We start from the raw sequence: 19,953 nt of genomic DNA, 5'->3' as shown, positions 1-19,953 counted from the left end.
CCTGGGAGAGGGAAGTGGGGAGTGAATGCTGATGGGGACGGGGTCTCCTTTCAGGGGGATGGAAATGTTCTGGAACTGGATAGAGGCAACGGTTGCATACCACTGAGAGTGTACTAAATGCCACTGAATTGCACACTTTTGCCTGAGGCCAGGAGTTGGAGACCAGCCTTGGTGACATAACAAAACCTTGTCTCTACAAAAAATAAAAAAAATTAGCCAGGTGTAGTGGCGTGCACCTGTATTCCCAGCTGCTTGAGAGGCTGAGGTGGGAGGATCACTTGAGGCCAGGAATTTGAGGCTGCAGATATAATTTAATTTACAGATTTATAAACTGCAGATATAATTTATATATTTATAAAATGCAGATACAATTTAATCTATATATTTATAAACTGCAGATATAAATATAAGGTATCTATTTATAAATAAGTAAATAGGTAAATTATATCTCGATAAGCTCTTAAACAGAAACCTCAACTTCAGAGGCATAGAGTTGACACACACCTGGGTCCAGAACCTTCTATCTCTGCCACCCTTGCTGAGTGGCTCTTGTGCCTCAGTTTCCTCACATGTCAGGTGGGGGTGGTCAGTCTGCCCACATCAGGATGTGGTGAGGACGTATGAGATGATGCCCCCAACGCTGGGTGGAGGCTGGCATCCATCTGTGTCTCGCCCGACAGACTCAGGGGGAAAGGACGTGGCCCAGGCAGGTGTCCTTGAGGGCAGAGTTCGAGGTGGATAATGGCACTGTGGTCTAGGTGACCTGCCCCAGTGCTTACTGTGGGTGGGGGAACAGAGCTAGTGGCCTGGCTGATGGCGGAGGGGCTGGGGGAGTCGGGGGAAACATGAGACTGGGTTTGTAGGGCCCCTAAGGAGGAGCTCAGGACTCGGTCCAGGTGGGTACGAGCCCTAGGTTCCTTTGCCCCAAGAGGGGGGTCTGGGGCAGTGGCAAGTTCAGGACCCTTCCTCAGTCCCTCACTGGAATGTCCTGGGCATTGGCACGACTTCAGGTGAGCTTGGCTCCACCAGTTGGGGGCGTCCCTCTGCGCCCCGCAGCCCATCACTGTCACTGTGTCCCACTGTGGGCCGGGCCACAGAGACTCCATGGAGTCCGGGGACCCTTGGGACAACAGCCTGACAAGCAAGGATCCTTATTTTATTTCTGCTTTCAGAATGAAAACCCCATGCACGCTGACAGCTGCACTTGCTACAGTTCAGGACAGATGAAGGGAACCCCAGCCTTTGGCCCCCTAGACTCAGCCTGCTCTCAGAAGGGCACCAAGGCGAGTGCCTGGTGGATCTGAGGCTGTGGGCGAAGGGAGAGGAGTGTGTTCTGGGTGTGCTTTGCGGCGAGACCCTGTGGCTGATGCTGTGAGCTGCTCTATCCACAGCCCCTGGGCTGTCGACGAGCGCCTGCACTGGGAGGCTAGAGGCCATGTGGAGGATGGGGAGACTCATGGCTTCTGCAGCCCCTAGACTTGGTGAAAAGTGATGGCAACAGTTAACTGCAGTGGCGGGCAGATCAGCTGATTGGAACCGGCTTTCCACAGTGCTCCCTTCCTGTTTTTTGGTCAGCATTGCACAGCGAGGCTGCAACCCTCACGGGGGGCGGGGGTGGGGGGGGTGCACCCAGCGGCACTCAAACCTCAAAACAGCTCAACTTCTCCTTTCGGGGAGCTGAGAAAAAAATCCCCAATCGATGCTGCGAGTTGTGCTGATCTCCGGCTTTCTGCAGCCCGGGCAAGAGAGGGGAGAGCAGAGAGGCAGCCTGAACGGGGGGCTGGGGCTCAGGCCGGGTTCAAACCCCGGGTTAGGCTGTGGCTGTCTGCGGTGTGGCCTGGGGAATCTACCTGTAGTGGGTTGACTTGTGGCTTCCCAAAAAGACATGTCTAAGTCCTTACCCCCAGAACCTGTGACTGTGGCCTTATTTGGAAACGGGGTCTTGGCAGACGTCATGAAGATAAGTATTTTGAGATGAGGTGATCCCATGAGAGAAAGGCGAGGGAGATTGGACGCACACAGGGGAGAAGACCAGGTGACGACGGAGGGAGAGGGCAGAGCAATGCGGCCACAAGCCCAGAGCTCCAAGGACGGCTGAAGCCACCAGAACCCAGGAGAGAGGCCTGGGACAGATTCTCCCTCAGAGCCTCCAGAGGGACCCAGCCCTGCCCACACCTTGATTTTCAACTTCCGACCTCCAGAACTGTGAGAATCAACCCCTGCTGTTTGAGGGCTCCCAGCCCGTAATACTTTGTTATAGACACCTCAGGAAACTCACACATCCACGTGTCTCTCTGGGGCTCGGTTTCCTCATCTTTAAAATGGGCAGAGCTGCCGTGAGGGCTTAGAGATGATGGAGGAAAATCACGAAGCCCAAACCCTGATACTCAGTGGGCCTGAGGTCTTATTCCTCTTATTAGAAAATGATGGCCGGGCACGGTGGCTCATGCTTGTAATCCCAGCACTTTGGGAGGCCGAGGTGGGCAGACCACGAGGTCAGGAGATCGAGACCATTCTGGCTAACACGGTGAAAGCCCATCTCTACTAAAAATACAAAAAATTAGCCGGGCGTGGTGGCGGGCGCCTGTAGTCCCAGCTACTCAAGAGGCTGAGGCAGGAGAATGGCGTGAACCCGGGAGGCGGAGCTTGCAGTGAGCCGAGATCGCGCCACTGTACTCCAGCCTGGAGACAGAGAGAAACTCCGTCTCAAAATAAATAAATAAATAAAATAAAATAAAATAAAATGATTCTTGGGGCCAGGCATGGTGGCTCACGCCTATAATCCCAGCACTTTGGGAGGCTGAGGAGGGCGGATTACTTGAGGTCAGGAGTTTGAGACCAGCCTGGCCACTATGGTGAAACCCGTCTCTACTAAAAATACAAAAATTAGCCAGGTTGGCCAGGCGCCGTGGCTCACGCCTGTAATCCCAGCACTTTGGGAGGCTGAGGCGGGTGGATCACCTGAGGTCAGGAGTTCGAGACCAGCCTGGCCGACACGGTGAAACCCCATCTCTACTAAAAATACAAAAAATTAGCCAGGCGTTGTGGTGGGCGCCTGTAATCTCAGCTACTCGGGAGGCTAAGGCAGGAGAATCACTTGAACCCAGGAGGCGGATGTTGCAGTGAGCCGAGATCATGCTATTGCACTCTAGCCTGGGCAACAAGAGCAAAACTCTGTCTCAAAAAAAAAAAAAAAAAAAAAATTAGCCAGGCACGGTGGTGGGCACCTGTAGTCCCAGCTACTCGGGAAGGCTGAGGCAGGAGAATCAAACCCAGGAGGCGCAGGTTCCAGTGAGCCGACATCGTGCCACTGCACTCCAGCCTGGGTGATAGAGCAAGACTCTATCTCAAAAAAAGAAAAAAAGAAAATGACTCTTAAGTTAGCACAGAATAGATAGAACTCACAGATAATTTCTAAAAGCTCAGTGGCTGCAATGAACAGTGATTGGGTCTTATGGGAAGAACTCAAAGACAGCTGTTCTATTCCCAGGGGGTGATTCTGTCCCCAGGGGATAACGGGAAGCTATTTTGTTAATACCTCTCTAATCAATGAAATGTCTGGGGACACTTCTGGTTGTCACACCTGCAGGGTGAAGAGTGCTCCTGGCATCTGGTGGGTGGAGGCCAGGGATGCTGCTCAATGTCCTTCAATGCACAGGATGACTCCCTCCCCAGAGAACGATCTGGCCTTGAATGTCAGCAGAGCCAAGGTTGAGAAATCCAACTCTCAGTGAAGACAATCACATCCCTTTGCAAACAGTCGCCCCAGGAAGCACGTTTATTGCCATGACGTGGATTTGGCTCAAGCCTGTTTTGGAAGCCGGTGTGGGCACCACCCTCGAGCGGCTTAGAACCGCTGGAGAAAACTGGCCTTGCCAGCCCCCCACTGCTGAGGCCCCAAGCAGGTCGGCCTGGCAGGACCAGGGGTCTGACTCATGGAGGGTGACTAATGGCTGTCGAAGGCATACTGGAGACTGTGCAGGCGTGGAGGCTGGAGAGCGCTTTGCTGGCATCCGGGGAGGAATTACCAGTCCCCAGGACAATCGTGGATCTGGGGCAGCCCTCAAGGACCCAGGCACAAGATGTCACCAAGTGGGACTTGCCAGGGGCCAGGTGGGACTTGAAGCAGACCAGGCGGGACTCTACAGGGGATGCTGTGGGCTGACTTGAGCCCCCCGCCCCCAAAATTATACCCATATCCTCACCCCTGGAAACTGTGTATGTGACCTTATTTGGAAATAGGGTCTTTGCAAATGCAATTAGGTAGGATGAGGTCATGCCGGAGTAGGATGGGCCCTACATCCCATGAGTGGTGTCCTTGTTATAAGAAAGCCACGTGAAGACACGGACACACAGGAAGAACACCCCTGACGACAGAGGCAGAGACTGATGCGATGTGGCCACAGGCCAGGGCACATCTGCAGCCACCAGAGAAGCTAAAGAGGCCTGAAGCATCCTCTCCCAGAGCCAGGAGGGAGTGCGGCCCCGTTGACACCTTGATTTCAGACTTCTGGCCTCAAGGACCATGAGAGCCTTATTCCCTGTTGTTGGAGACTCCCTTGCCTCTAACGCTTAGCAACAGGAAACTCCTCCAAGTCCTGGAGGGTCCTAGGGAGATGGCGCTGTGGAGGCAGCAACGTGGTAGGGAGGACATGGACCCTGAACTGAGACCTAGGTGGCAATCCTGCCTCCTGGCCGTGCCACTTTGAGACCCTGGGCTGGGTGTGTCATTTCTGCAGGGCTCAGGCGTTTACCCACCTGCCTGGTCCCATTTGGCAAAATGTCTGACATGGTAAACGTTGGATCTACCCTCTCATTCATTCACCTACTAAATTTTTTTTGTTATTTTTTTGAGACAGGGTCTTGCTCTGTCACCCAGGCTGGAGTGCAGTGTGTGATCACAGCTCACTGCAGTCTTCAACTTCTGGGCTCAAGCAATCCTCCCACTTCAACCTCCTGAGTAGCTGGGACCACTGGCATGCACCGCCATGCCTGGCTAATCTTTTATTTTCATTTTTAATTTTGAGAGGGAGTTTCGCTCTTGTTGCCCAGGCTGGAGTGCAATGGTGCGATCTTGGCTCACTGCAACCTCCGCCTCCCAAGTTCAAGCCATTCTCCTGCCTCAGCCTCCCAAGTAGCTGGGATTATAGGCGCTCACCACCACACCTGGCTAATTTTTGTATTTTTAGTAGAGACAGGGTTTCACCATGTTGGCCAGGCTGGTCTCGAACTCTTGACCTCAGGTGATCCACCTGCCTTGGCCTCCCAAAGTGCTGGGATTACAGGCATAAGCCACTGCACCCAGCCTAGTTTTTAAACTTTTTGGTAGAGATGGGGTCTTGCAATGTTACCTAGGCTGGTCTGGAACTCCTAGGCTCACGCAATCCTCCTGACTCAGGACTCAGCCTCCTGACTCTGGGATTACAGGTGTGTGCCACACATGCTGAATTTTCAAGATCACTGTTTTATCTCGGGTGTGGATGCCAGGCACTGATGTTTTGGCCTGGAGAGCCATTGAGCCCCCTGGTCACCTGCTGGGAGGACACTGGGGCCACTGGCAGTTTGACTGTGGCTGAGTCTCAGAGCTGGGATGACGCCAGGATGGCCTCAGGAGACCAGTGCTGGGTTGCATCTACCTCTGCTCAGAACCTCTATAGCTCCTGTGTCACCCAGAGTCTTCCTCGAGTTCTACCTGGGGAGAATTTTGTGTTGACTTTGGTCACCACATAGCCCAGTACCTATATCACAGCCTGCCACACAGCAAATGCTCACACAGCAATGAACAGGTGGTCTGGGTATATAATGTAATGCACACAAGACAAGCCATATTAAAAACAGCTGAGGTGGGAAGATCACTGGAAGCCAGGAGTTCGAGACCAGCCTGGAGAACATAGTAAGACTGTGTCTCTACAGAAAATTTAAAAATTAGCTGGGCATGGTGGTGCACACCTGGAATTCCAGCTACTTGGGTGGGAGGATCGCTTGAGCCCAGAAGTTCGAGGCTGCGGTGAGTTATGATCGTGCCACTGCACTCCATCCTAGGTAATGGAGAGAGACCCTGACAAGAAAAGAATAGAGGAGAGGGGAAGAGAGGGGAGGGGAGGGGAGGGGAGGGGAGGGGAGGGGAGGGGAGAGGAGGGGAGAGGAGGGGACGGGAAAGGAAAGAAAATGGACATTCTATGGTGAAATTGCTCAGTAGTTTTATTAAAAGCCGATGTAAACAATGACAATGAATCTCTGTGTTACTTGCACAGGAGAAAACAGGAATAGGCTACATATGTCGGACCAGGGCTAAGTTGTACGACCCCAATTAATGTCGTACTGATGACCTCAGAGAGGAAGAGGAACTGAAATGTATTCCTAGGCACTGCTTAGATGTGATTTCAGTGAATTTGCATGGCAGCCCTCAGCTTGTGGGGACTAACAAGAGGTGAGAGGTCAAGGCTCCAGGAAGGGTGGGGTCTGACCCTGTCCCCAACTCCCTCCCTCCACTGAGGAGCCTCTCAGGATCCTACGTGTGAAGAAACTGACACATTCATACAATGGGCTACAATTCAGCAAAAGAAATGAGCTCTCAAGCCACAAAAAGACATGGAGGAATCTCCCCTCCCCTTTTTTTGGGGGGACAGGGTCTCGCTCTGTCACCTAGGCTGGAGTGCAGTGGCCTGACGTTGGCTCACTGCAGCCTCAACCTACCGGGCTCAAGCGATTCTCCTGCCTCAGACTCCCACGTAGGTGGGACCACAGGCATACACCACCACACCTGGCTTTTTTTTTTTTTTTTTTGTAGAGACAGGGTCTTGTTATGTTGCCCAGGTTGATCTGGAACTCCTGGGCTCAAATGATCCTCCTGCCTCGGCCTCCCAGTGCACTGGGATTACGTAAGCCACTGTGCCCAACCGACATGCAGGAACCTTAAATGCTGGTTGTGAAGTGGAAGAAGTCAGTCTGAAAAGCCTGCAACACTGGGACTCCAACTACAGACAGCCTGGAAAAGACAGAACTGTGGAGGCAGTGAGAAGAGCCGTGGCTGCCAAAGGTCACGGAGGGATGAACAGGGGGAGCATGGAGGAATTTTAGGGCAGTGACACCACTCTGTGACACTCCAACGGTGGATACATTCATTATACTTTTGTCCAGACTCAAAGAATGTGCAACACCAAGAACCCTAATGGAAACTATGGCTGTTAGTCAGTAACAGTATCAACGTGGACTTGAGTCAGTTGCAACCAACATACCACATGAATGCAAAATATAAATAACGTGAGAACCTGGGCATGGAAGGGGCACATGGGAACTCTCTGCACTATCTGCTCGGTATTTTTATAAACTAAAACTGCTCTAAAACAACCAATCGGTTTTTTTTTTTTTTTTTTTTTTTTTTTTCCCCAAGCGGGGCTGGGTACAGTGGTTCATGCCTATAATCCCAGCATTTTGGGAGGCTAAGGTGGGAGGATCATTGGCATCCAGGAGTTCGAGACCAGCCTGGGCAATACAGTGAGACCCCCATCTCTACAAAAAATAAAATAAAAATGAAAAAAAGGCAGATCCCACACCCAGAGGTGCAGACCCCTGAGGCCACACGCTGCCCCTGGTACTCACCAGGTGACGATAGTTGTGTTGTTCTGAGACATGTGGATGCACCTCGTCCTAAAACCCCTGCAATGATGGGTGCTGTGTGGTCACTTCTGTAGCCCTGTGGCCACAAGACTCACCCACAGTGGCACATCGAGGGCTCCCGTGGGGTTTGGCTGATCAGGGCAATGAACAGTGGGCAGAGGGCATGAGGCATAAGAGCCTGGGTTGGTCCCTTCTCTGCTGCCTCTACAGTGAAACTAGGCGGCCCCCTCCCCTTGCCCACTCTGTGACAATGCCTCGCCATCCCCTTAACCCCCAGGCCTGCCGTATGCCTTGCTGGCTTCCTTCCACCCTGCTGGTCCCCCTAGAAATGTCCCGTTGTGAAGCACTCCTCAAACTGGTTTGAATGCACCAGCCTTTTCTTTCAGGCACCTTGAGAATGAATGGCCATGTTCTGGAAGCCAAATGTGTATTAACTGTGACTTTTTTTTTTTTTTTTTGAGACGGAGTTTCGCTCTGTCACCCAGGCTGGAGTGCAGTGAAGTGATCTTGGCTCACTGCAACCTCCACCTACCAGGTTCAAGCGATTCTCCTGCCTCAGCCTCCCGAGTAGCTGGGATTACAGGTGCACACCATTATGCCTGGCTAATTTTTATATTTTTAGTAGAAACGAGGTTTCATCATGTTGGCCAGGCTGGTCTCAAAGTCCTGACCTCCCGTGATCCACCTGCCTCGGCCTCCCAAAGTGTTGGGATTACAGGCGTGAGCCATCGCGCCCAGTGACTTATTTTCTGTATTTTTGATGCTCTGACATCTGGGGCCTGGCTGACCCCAGGGAGACGGCCCTTCCCAATTCCTAGATTGATTCTAACCAATTCCTAGAGATGGTTCGGGACTTGCCTTCCAAATGCAAACCAACCAGTCCAGAGCCTACACCCCAGCCACCTCCTCTCTGGGGCTCTCACACTCCAGCCCACTATCCCCTGCCCTCATCACCCCAGACCCTGGCACCTGACGATAAGGGGCAGCCCCTATGCCCCAGAGCCCACTGAAATAATTCAAACAAGCCAATCCTAAGCCAGCTTACTCTGCCTAGAACATTCCGATGCATGAAAATCACAATAAAGTCTCCAGCCTCTCCCCGCTCCCTTTTTCCCTCTCTCCCTCAGCCTCCTGACGAGTCCCAGTGCTTCCCCCTGTGGCCTTCCATGGCATTGCATCCTCTTCTTTCGGGAACTGTGAGTAACAAATTCTCTTTCCAAGACGCGGTTGCATCCTGACCAGTTGGCCTCGCAGTACCTGAATAACAACAATCAGAAAACCTCCACTTTTTCTCTCTTTAGAGGCAGGGTCTGTCTCTGTTGCCCAGGCTGGAGTGCAGCAGTGCGATCATAGCTCCAACTCGTGGGCTCAAACGATCCTCCTGCCTTAGCCTCTCCAATAGCTGGGACAACAAATGTGTGCCACCGTGCTTGGGTATTTTTTTTTTTTTTTTTTTTTTTTTTGGTAGAGAGGGGGCCTTGCTTTGTTGCCCAGGCTGATGTTGAATTCCTGGGCTCAAGTGATCCTCTTGCCTCAGCCTCTCAAAAACCACTGGGGTTATAGACATGAGCCACCACACCCAGCCTGAAATTTCTTTCTTTCTTTTTTTTTTTTTTTTTTGAGATGGAGTCTCTCTCTGTCACCCAGGCTGGAGTGCAGTGGCATGATCATAGCTCACTGCAGCCTCGAACTCCTGGGCTCAAGTGATCCCCCTGCCTCAGCCTCCTGAGCAGCTGGGACTACAGGTGAGCACTACTATGCCTGCCTGGCTAATCTTTTTTTTTTTTTTTTATAGAGAAAAGGTCTTGCTATGTTGCCCAGACTGATCTTGAACTCCTGGGCTCAACAATCCTCCCGACTCAGCCTCCCAAAGCATTGGGATTATAGACGTGAGCCACCGAGCTTGGCTTGAAACCCGCATTTTCCAAACAAATGCCCCCTCCCACAGACAGACCAGCTTCCCCGCTCACCTCCAGCACAGGGCCAGCACCCAGGATGGTCCTCTCGACGCCGCTGGCATAGCCCTTCTGGCTGAGGGCAGTGAGGCAGTGGATGAGGAAGTTGGTGCTCTGGGTCTTGCCGGAGCCGCTCTCACCCGAGATCACGATGCACTGGTTCACGCGCTTCCTGAGCATGGTGTAGTAGGCCACGTCGGCCAGCGCGAAGACGTGTGGCTCCAGCTTGCCCAGCTGCTGGTTCTCATACATCTTCACGTACTTGGGGTTGTAGATGGGTAGGAACTTAAAGGGGTTGATGGCCACCAGGATGCTCCCCGCGTACGTGTAGATCTTTTGTTGCAGGAAGCGGTGCTTGAGGTTCTTCAGGAGGTTGCCCTCAGTTAGCTCGGGGAGGTTACACAGGTCATCAAAGTCCGCCTGCTGCCGTGGCAGGAGGCCACGCTCCACTAGGCGCCGGGTGGCTGTGGCCTGCGCCACCAGCTGCATGTGCACGTACTTGATGGTCCCATCCGCGTTGCGCTCCTGCAGCAGGAAGTAGTAGCCATCCTCCTGCGGGTGCTCGTCCTGTGCCCGCCGGGGCCATAGCAGCACCCGGTGCACAGGCGAGTCGTTGGCGTCCAGCACCCATTCCTCGCCTCCTGACTCTTTGACCTCCACCAGCACATAACATTTGGTGCCGTCCAGCCGCAGTCTGGCGATGGCGTCCTTGATGACGTCCGAGGTGGTGCTGTCCTTGGTGGCGGTCACGCGGCACGAGGCCTGGCTCTCGGTGGTGGACAGCTGGGGGTAGATGTGCAGGTGGTAGGCCGCCTGCTCCCGGCAGCCCGAGCTGCCTGCCTCTTTCACACTCATCCTGCCGGCCGCCTGGCTTCAGCATGCCTCCCGGGCTCGGGGTGCGCGTGTCCTGGAGCTAGAAGGGAGGTCAGAGCCAGGCACGATCAGAATGGTGGGGGGAAGTTTAAGGGGCATGTGGAGTCCCACTCCTGGGCAGATAGCACCTGACCTGATGCTGGAGTTCCCCACCCGACTAGGCTCACCCAAAAAGCCAGAGGCAACCAGTCACAACATCCCGTGACGGTCTGTCTGTCCTTCAATGTGACCTCAGGCTCATGCAGTGGCTCATGCTTATAATCCCACACTTTAGGAGGCCAAGGTGGGAGGATCGCTTGAGGCCAGGAGTTTGAGACCAGCCTGGGCAACACAGCGAGACCTCGTCTCTACAAAAAATAAAGGCATAGTGGTGCTCGCCTGTGGTCCCAGCTCCTCAGGAGGCTGAGGTGGGAGGATCACTTGAACCCAGGAGATCGAGGCTGCAGTGAGCCATGATTATACCAGCTGTGCTCCAGCCTGGGTGACAGAGAGAGACCCTGTCACTTAAAAAAAAATACAATGGCTTTTACAAGTGACATCATCAGAGAACCCCAAGACCTGACCCTTCCCCTGAGTTTGCTCCATCCCAGCCCCCATCCCACCCCATCCAGAGGCAGCCTCTCAATTCTGAAGCCCAACAGCCATGACCCTCTTTCTGCTATGCCCTTCCCAGCCCACATCCTTCCTGACCTCATCTCTGAATAAACCTCCCCAGCAGCTCCCCAAGCAGATGAAGACTCAGCCCCACAGGCCTTGGCCATACACCAGTAACAGCGAGAGGCATGTGGGGATGAGCAAGACTGAACCTGTCCTGAAATTTGGGATTCCTGAAACTCCAGGGTCCTTGAAACTCAACCTAGGTAGACGAAGTCCAGAAGACCCACAAAAAACGCACTCATGGGAATGGCTTAGAGTATGGTTGCTTCTGAAGCCACAACTCCGGTCTACGGGGGAGAAGAACATCAGGCAGGCCCAGGCTGGGGGCATCCTGCAGGAATATGGCTGGTGGTCCCAAGACTGCCAAGGTCACGGGCAACAAGGAAAGACTGAGGAGCTAGCTGTCCAAGACCACAGGAGATTCACAATGCGATAGGACTCCCCGGAAAGGATCCTCTACCAGAGAGAGGGCTTGAATGAAAGAGCTAGTGACACCAGAAGCACACCAGGAAGGTGGTAAGTAGCAGTCTGCCAATACCAATTTCTTTTCTTTTTCTTTTTTTGTTTTTGAGACAAGAGTCTTGCACTGTCACCCAGGCTAGAGTGCAGTGGTGTGATCTCGGCTCACTGCAACCTCTGCTGCCTGGGTTCAAGCAATCCTTCTGCCTCAGCCTCCCGAGTAGCTGGGACTATAGGCATGCGCCACCACACCCGGCTAATTTTTGTATTCTTTAAGTAGAGATGGGGTTTTGCCATGTTGGCCAGGCTGGTCTCAAACTCCTGACCTCAGGTGATCTGCCAACCTCGACTTCCTAAGTGCTGGGATTAGAGGGGTGAGCCACCACACCTGGCCTACAAGTGCAGGTTTCTTATATATATATATCGTGTAGTGGTGAAGTCTGGGTTTTTTTTTTTTTTTTTTTTGAGATGGAGTTTCGCTCTTTGTTGCCCAGGCTCTAGTGCAGTGGCATGATGTCGGCTCACTGCAACCTCCGCCTCCTGGGTTCAAGCGATTCTCCTGTCTCAGCCTCCCGAGTAGCTGGGATTACAGGCACCCTGCCACCACGCCCGGCTAATTTTTTTTGTATTTTTAGTAGAGACAGGGCTTCACTATGTTGGCCAGGCTGGTCTTGAACTCCTGACCTCAGGTGATCCATCCTCCTCGGCCTCCCAAAGTGCTGGGATTACAGACATGAGCTACCGCACCCGGCCTTTTTTTTTTTTTTTTTGAGACAGAGTCTCGCTCTTTCGCCCAGGCCAGAATGCAGTGACGCTATCTCAGCTCACCGCAAGCTCGGCCTTCCGGGTTCACGCCATTCTCCTGCCTCAGCCTCTCGAGTAGCTGAGAAAACAGGAGCCGGCCACCGCGCCTGGCTAATTTTTTTTTTTGTACTTTTAATAGAGGTGGAGTTTCACCATGTTAGCCAGAATGGTCTCGATCTCCTGACCTCGTGATCTGCCCGCCTCGGGCTTCCAAAGTGCTCTCATTATGTTGGCCAGGTAGCCTTGAACTCCTAAGCTCAAATGATCCTCCCGCCTTGGCCTCCCAAAGTGCTAGGATTACAGGAGTGAGCCACTGCGCCACGCCAATCTGGGCTTTTAGGATACACATTGCCTGAATAGTGAACATCGTACTCAATGGGAAATTTGTTCACCCTCCCTCTCCTCCCCCCATCACCTTCTGCAGTCCCCAATATCTATTCTCCTCTGTTATGTCCACGTATATAGATTGTTTAGCTCCCCAAAATTCACCCTCTTCATTTTTTTTTTTTTGAGATGGAGTCTCGCTCTATCACCATGCTGGAGTCCAGTGGCGGATCTCAGCTCACTGCAACCTCCGCCTCCCGGGTTCAAGTGATTCTCCTGCCTCGGCCTCCCGAGTAGCTGGGACTACAGGTGCCCACCACCATGCCCAACTAATTTTTGTATTTTTAGTAGAGACGGGGTTTCACCATGTTGGCCAGGATGGTCTCAATCTCTTGACCTCGTGATCCACCCACGTCGGCCTCCCAAAGTGCTGGGATTACAGGTGTGAGCCACCGCACCTAGCCCTGTTTTTTTTTTCCTAAGAGACAGGGTCGCTCAGTTTCTTCTTTTTTTTTTTTGTCAGGGTCTTGCTCTACTTCCCAGGCTAGGGTGCACTGGCATGATCACGGCTCACTGCAGACTTGATCTCCCTGAGCTCATGTGATCCTCTCACCTCTGCCTTCCAAGTAGCTGGGACTATAGGTGCACACCACCATGCATGCTGGCTAATGTTTCTGTATTTTCTGTAGAGATGGGGGTCTCACTATATTGCCCAGGTTGGTGTCAAACTCCCGGGCTCAAATGATTCACCTGCCTAGGCCCCCTAGAGTGCTGAGATTATAGGGATGAGTGACTGTGCCCGGCCAAGTTTATTCCTAAAAAATGCATTTGCTTCTGAAGGTTGCAAGAAAAAGAAATGCTGGTGCCAGCCCACCTAGGGGCTTGGATCAAGAGCCATAAATGCAGCATGAGTCAACCAAGAATGGCTGAGGGTGTTAAGATGAGGCCCAAAGACAGGCAGGAGAGACTGGTATGCAAACAGACGTGAGTGTAGACGTGAATCCAGCACAACAGTTAAAAGACACACAGCAGGAGTGATTATCCTAAAGGACAAGAGAAGACATTAGGGGAGTAGGAATATCTAAGAGGGGTTCTGAGACCAGGTGTGGTCGCTCACGCTTGTAATCTGAGCACTTTGGGAGGCCAAGGCGGGTGGATTGCTTGAGGTCAGGAGTTCAAGACCAGCCTGACCAACATGGTGAAACCCTGCCTCTACTAAAAATACAAAAATTAGCCAGGCACGGTGGCAGGCGCCTGTAGCCCCAGCTACTTGGAAGGCTGAGGCAGGAGAATCGCTTGAATCTGGGAGGTGGAGGTTGCAGCGAGCTGCAATCATGCCACTGCATTCTGGCCTGGGCGACAGAGTGAGACTCCATCGTGAAAAAAAAAAGGGGGGAGGTTCTGAAGGATGAAGAGGAGTTCGTTCACGAGGTGAGTAGAAGAATAAAGGATGGTATGATAGGCCCACCACCTGTTTTTATAAATAAAGTTTTATTGGAAGGCAGCCTTGCCCACTCCTTTCCTTATTGTCTGTGGCTGCTTTTGCTACAAGAGCAGAGTGAAATAGTTCAGGCACAGACTGTAATATTACAGCCTGGAAAGCCTAAAATATTTACTATCCAGCCCTTCAAAGCAAAGGTTTGCTGACCTCTGCCCTAAAGTGAAGCATGACTCAGCACTGTGACTGAGCGGGGTCAGGGCCACTAGAGGCTCTGAGAATTCCTGCAGAAGTGTTAGAAGGGCTGAGGCTGAAAGAAACGATAACTTATGAGGCCGAGGCAACAGTTCATACAGGGATAGGGAGTGGCGACAGGGAAGAAGGCTGGGGGACACGCAAGATTTAACTCTTAAAACTTTCCCCCAGGTTAGTAAGTAACTGTCATGTTTTCTTCCAGGGAAATAGATATATACTGTATATAGTTTAATGAAATTTGGATTGTCTTATCCATTTCGCTGTAAAACCTAATTCTTTCCTTGATATGTCAGTGCATTTGTATGTTCCTCCAGGTCATGAGATAAAGCTTTGAGAGACTGGTTTTTTTTTTTTGTTTGTTTGTTTTTTATTTTTATTATTTAAGATACAGCTTGAGCAACAGGGCGAGATGCTGTTTATTTTTTTTTTTTTGAAATGGAGTCTTGCTTTATCACCCAGGATAGAGCACAGTGGCGTGATCTTGGCTCACTGCAACCTCCGCCTGTCGGGCTGAACCAACTCTACTGCCTCAGCCTCCTGAGTAGCTGGGATTACAGGGGCCGGCCACCATGCCCGGCTAATTTTGTATTTTTAGTAGAGACAGTGTTTCACCATGTTGACCAGGCTGGTCTCGAACTCCTGACCTCAAGTGATCCACCCGCCTTGGCCTCCCAAAGTGCTGGGATTTACAAGCGTCAGCCACCACACCTGGCAGAGACTCTATTTCTTAAAAACAGCAACAACAACAACAAACTACCTGAACGAGGCAGCTCATCTGCTTTTTTATTTTTTGAGACAGGGCCTCACTCTGTCACTCAGTCTGGAATGCAGTGGCATGATCTCAGCTCACTGCAGCCTCGACCTCCCGGGCTCAAGTGATCCTCTGATGGCACCACCATGCCCAGCTAATTTTTGTATTCTTTTTGCAGAGAGGGGGTTTTGCCATGTTGCCCAGGATGGTCTGGATCTCCACCTGCCTTGACCTCCCAAAGTCCTGGGATTACAGGCATCAGCCACTGTGCCTGGCCCTCATCTGCTTTAGAAAACACTTTAGCAGTTTCTTTCAATGTTAAAACACATACCTAGCACGTGACCCAGCAATTCCCCTCTCAGGAGTTACTCAGGAGAAATGAAGCAGATGTCGAGACAGAGACATGTAACTTCTGAGAGCCCCAAACTGAGAACCCAAATGTCCACCAACCGAATGAACCAACTGACCACACCATGGAATATGGCTCAACAATGAGAAGGAACCAACAAATTCAGGATGGCTGGTTCCTGATGCTCACAGTGATAGGAAACCAATTCAGAATTGTTGGGCTGAGTGAAAGAAGCCTGACAAGGCCAGTGCGGTGGCTTATGCCTGTAATCCCAGCATTTTGGGAGGCCGAGGTGGGCAGATCACGAGGTCAGGAGATCGAGACCATCCTGGCTAACACGGTGAAACCCCTTCTCTACTAAAAATACAAAACCAAAAAAAAATTCGCTGGGCGTGGTGGGGGGTGGCGCGCGTAGTCCCAGCTACTCAGGAGGCTGAGGCAGGAGAATGGTGTGAATCCAGAAGGCGGAGCTTGCAGTGAGCCTAGATCGCGCCACTGCACTCCAGCCTGGGTGAAAGAGCGAGACTCCGTCTCGAAAAGAAGAAGCAGCCTGACAAAAGAGACTACATAACTACATACAGACGTAGCAATTCTGCTCCCAGGTATAGACCCAAAAGAATAGAAAGCAGCAACTCAATTCCTTGTACACCAATGTCCACTGCAGCTCTATTCACAATAGCTGAAAGGTGGAAACAACCCCATGTCCATCGGCAGATGAACGCATACACAAAACATGGTCCATCCACACAACGGAGTATGATTCGGCCATAAAAAGGAATGAACCACTGCTCCATGCTACAACATGGACGAACCCCAAAAACATGAGGCTGAGAGAAGCCAGATGCAAAAGGCCACATGGTGTATGATTCCATTGATATGAAATGTCCAGAACAGGCAAATCCATAGAGACAGGAAGCAGACTGGCGGTTGCCAGGAACTGGGGGAGGGGGAATAGGGAGTGACTGCTCATGGGGACCGGGTTTCTTTTTAAGGGATGAAAATGTTCTGGAATCAGATAGAGCTGGTCGTTGCACAACACGGTGAATGCACTGACTAGCACACTTAGTTTTCTTTTTTGAGACACAGTCTTGCACTCCATTGCAGTGCTGTGACCCTGGCTCACTGTAACCTCCACGTCTTGGGTTCAAGTGATTCTCCTGCCTCAGCCTCCCTTCCAATCTCAGGGGATTACAGGCATCCGCCACCACACCGAGCTAATTTTTCTATTTTTAGTAGACACAGGGTTTCGCCATGTTGGCCAAGCTGGTCTGGAACTCCTGACCTCAAGTGATCTGCCCGCCTCAGCCTCCCAAAGTGCTGGAATTACAGGCATGAGCCACCGCGCCTGGCCAAATTTTTATTTTTGAGACAGGATCTCATTCTGTTGCCCAGGCTGGAGTCCAGTGGTGCAATTGTGGCTCACTGCAGTCTCAACCTCCCCTGGCTCAAGCAATCCTCTCACTTCAGCCTCCTGAGCAGCTGGGACTACAGGCACATGCCACCATGCCTGCCTAATTTTTGTATTTTTAGTAGAGACTGGGTTTCACCATGTTGCCCAGGCTGGTCTCAAACTCCTGGGCTCAAGCATTCTGCCTGTATCAGCCTCCCAAAGTGCTGGGATTACAGGTTTAAGCTACCACACCCAGCCAAATTACACACTTTAGATGGTGAATTTTACGTTTTGTGACTTTTCCTTAATTAAGTTTTAAAAAGAGCCTATACTGTATGATTCCATGTATATAACATTCTAGAAAATGCAAATTGACCTATGAAGACAGAAAGCTGATTGGTGGCTGCTTGGGGATGTGGGGTGGGGAGGGATGACAAGAGGCCTGAGGACACTTTTCAGATGATGGATGTTTATGTTTATGACGTTGGTCGTGGTGGTGGGCTCACGACTATTGGCACACTTAGTAAGTGCAGCCTATTATGCAACAATTTCACCTGGATAAAACTGCTTAGAAAGGCCAGGTGCTTGGCCGAGCGTGGTGGCTCACGCCTGTAATTCCAGTACTTTGAGAGGCCAAGGTGGGCGGATCACCTGAGGTTGGGAGTTCGAGACCAGCCTGACCAACGTGGAGAAATCCCGTCTCTACTAAAAATACAAAATTAGCCGGGCATGGTGGCGCATGCCTGTAATCCCAGCTACTCGGGAGGCTGAGGCAGGAGAATCGCTTGAAGTCGGGAGGTGGAGATTGCAGTGAGCCGAGATTGCGCCATTGCACTCCAGCCTGGGGAACAGAGCGAAACTCCATCTTAACAACAAGAACAACAACAACAAAGCCAGGTGCAGTGGCTCATGCCTACAATCCTAGCACTTTGGGAGGCTGAGGAGGGCAGATTGCTTGAGCCAAGGAATTCGAAACCAGCCTGGGCCACACAACTAGGTATCTCTACAAAGTAAATAAATAAATAAATAAATAAATTAGCTGGGCATAGTGGCACATACTGTAGTCCCAGCTACTTGGGAGGCTGAGGTGGGAGGACTACTTGAGCCCAGCGGGTGGAGGCTGCAGTGAGCAGGGATTGCACTACTGCACCGCAGCCTGGGCCACAGGGCAAGAACCTATCTCAAACCACCCCCCCAAAAAAAACTGCTTTAAAAATTACATGGATTTAAAAGATCCCATTTCCCCAGGAGTTTATCTTTTTAAAACTTCTTACTCTGTATTCAAAAGTTCAGCCCTTGAGCCCAGGCACAGCTCCTCAGACACCACAGCAGGGAGATGGTTGGAAATCTAAAGGTATGTCAGGTTCCCAGGTGCCACGTGGTATCGCTCACCTGGTCGTCCCAGGACACCACAAGAGTTAATCACGGAATGTTCCCAGGCAGCTCCATAGGGCCAAGGAAGATGGACAGAGGTTTATGCACTTCTAAGCCAGGTGAGGAATACAGGAGCCCAAATTGAAGATATATGTCTTTTTCTTTTTTTTTTTTGGAAACAGGAGTTTCACTCTTGTTGCCCAGGCTGGAGTGCAGTGGCACGATCTTGGCTCACTGCACCTTTGCCTCCAGGTTCAAGCCATTTTCCTGCCTCAGCCTCCCAAGTAGTTGGGATTACAGGCATGCACCACCACACCCAGCTAATTTTTTGTATTTTTGGTTGAGACAGGGTTTCACCATGTTGGTCAGGCTGGTCTTCAACTCCTGACCTCACGTGATCCACCCGCCTCAGCCTCCCAAAGTGCCGGGATTACAGGTGTGAGCCACCGTGCCTGGCCAAGATACGTGTCTTAATCACACCTGCGTGAATGTGTGTGTGTGCTGGCATATGTACTTCCATGTGCTTGCATGTACACAGAGGAAACACATGTGAATACACACACTTCTGTGCACACAGTACACAAACATGAACACACCTGTGAACACAACATAGGACACACCCATGCACATATAAACACAGCACACACGGACACACTATGCACACACGCTTGTACACATATTTATATGCTTGTATACACACTCACACGCATGCACGTGCATACAAGGACACAGGTATGAAGGAACATATGTGCAAGCGCTTTTTTTTTTTTTTTTTTTTTTTTGACAGAGCCTTGCTCTGTCACCCAGGCTGGAATGCAGCGGTGCGATCTCAGCTCACTGCAACCTCTGCCTTCCGGGTTCAAGAGATTCTCATGCTTCAGCCTCCCAAGTAGCTGGGATACAGGCGTGCATCACCACATCTGGCTAATTTTTGTATTTTTAGTAGAGACGGGGCTTTGCCATGTTGGCCAGGCTGGTCTCCAACTTCTAGCCTCAAGTGATCCAGCCGCCTTGCCCAGCATATACTTCCATATGAACACTCATGCACACACATGTGCACAGCCACACGCACATGCTTGTACACAAAACATTTGCATGGACATGCCCACCCACATGTTCATGCCTACATACATGCGTGCACCTGTGTATGTGCACAGAGCAAGGCCTGGGCAGAGTTGGCCCGTCCTGTGACGTTCACTTTTGTGACCAGGGGCTCAGTGCAGCTCCCAGCTGGCGGGCTTTGGGCTGACTTATGGCTGAGCTGCCTGGATGTAGGCGGTGCAAAGCTCACTGGGATATGCCTACTTCCTCCTTCACAGCAGAGAGCAGCTCTGAGCGAGAAGCCAGGAGAACCCAAGGATGGGCTCTTTCTCCTGCTCCCTGCAGCCTCTGCCACCCACTGAGGGGAGGGCTGATGCTAGCTCATGGAATCACAAGGGCTGAAGGCCACATGGACGGCTGCACTTGAGACTGCTCCGCGTCCTCCAGGGACTGTTGATGGAGTACCAGGAGCCCTCTGAGCCCTGCTGGGAACAAAGCTTGGGGGGGCTTCTGCAGCTCTGGGCCCCTGGTGTGTGGGGCAGAAGGGCAGACTCTCAGGAAATCCCGCTCTCAGAGATGGGGCTGAAGGGGACGGTCACAGGACTGGCAGATGTGTGCCCTGCCCCCAGGCCAGGAGGAAGTGGATAAGGCTTGCTCAAGGCG

General features: G+C 51.7%; 1 protein-coding gene across 13 annotated transcripts in view; it reads right to left on the bottom strand.

The window, feature by feature from the left end:
* MYO9B (myosin IXB) overlaps nucleotides 1-19,953 on the bottom strand; it is a 136,442-nt gene that overhangs the window by 100,919 nt on the left and 15,570 nt on the right. For all 13 annotated transcript variants that reach the window (XR_010125048.1, XR_010125049.1, XM_054465920.2 and 10 more), the window contains exon 2: nucleotides 9,591-10,488. Coding sequence is in view for 11 of the 13 variants with exons in the window: in XM_054465920.2 (XP_054321895.2) it covers nucleotides 9,591-10,430 (840 nt within the window). In the remaining 2 variants the exon portion in view is untranslated. The remainder of the gene's footprint in view (nucleotides 1-9,590; nucleotides 10,489-19,953) is intronic.

Source organism: Pongo pygmaeus, chromosome 20, assembly GCF_028885625.2.
Source record: "Pongo pygmaeus isolate AG05252 chromosome 20, NHGRI_mPonPyg2-v2.0_pri, whole genome shotgun sequence".
NCBI lineage: Eukaryota > Metazoa > Chordata > Mammalia > Primates > Hominidae > Pongo > Pongo pygmaeus.
The sequence above is the reverse complement of the archived record's forward strand: the minus strand, read 5'-3'. Positions and strand labels throughout refer to the sequence as shown.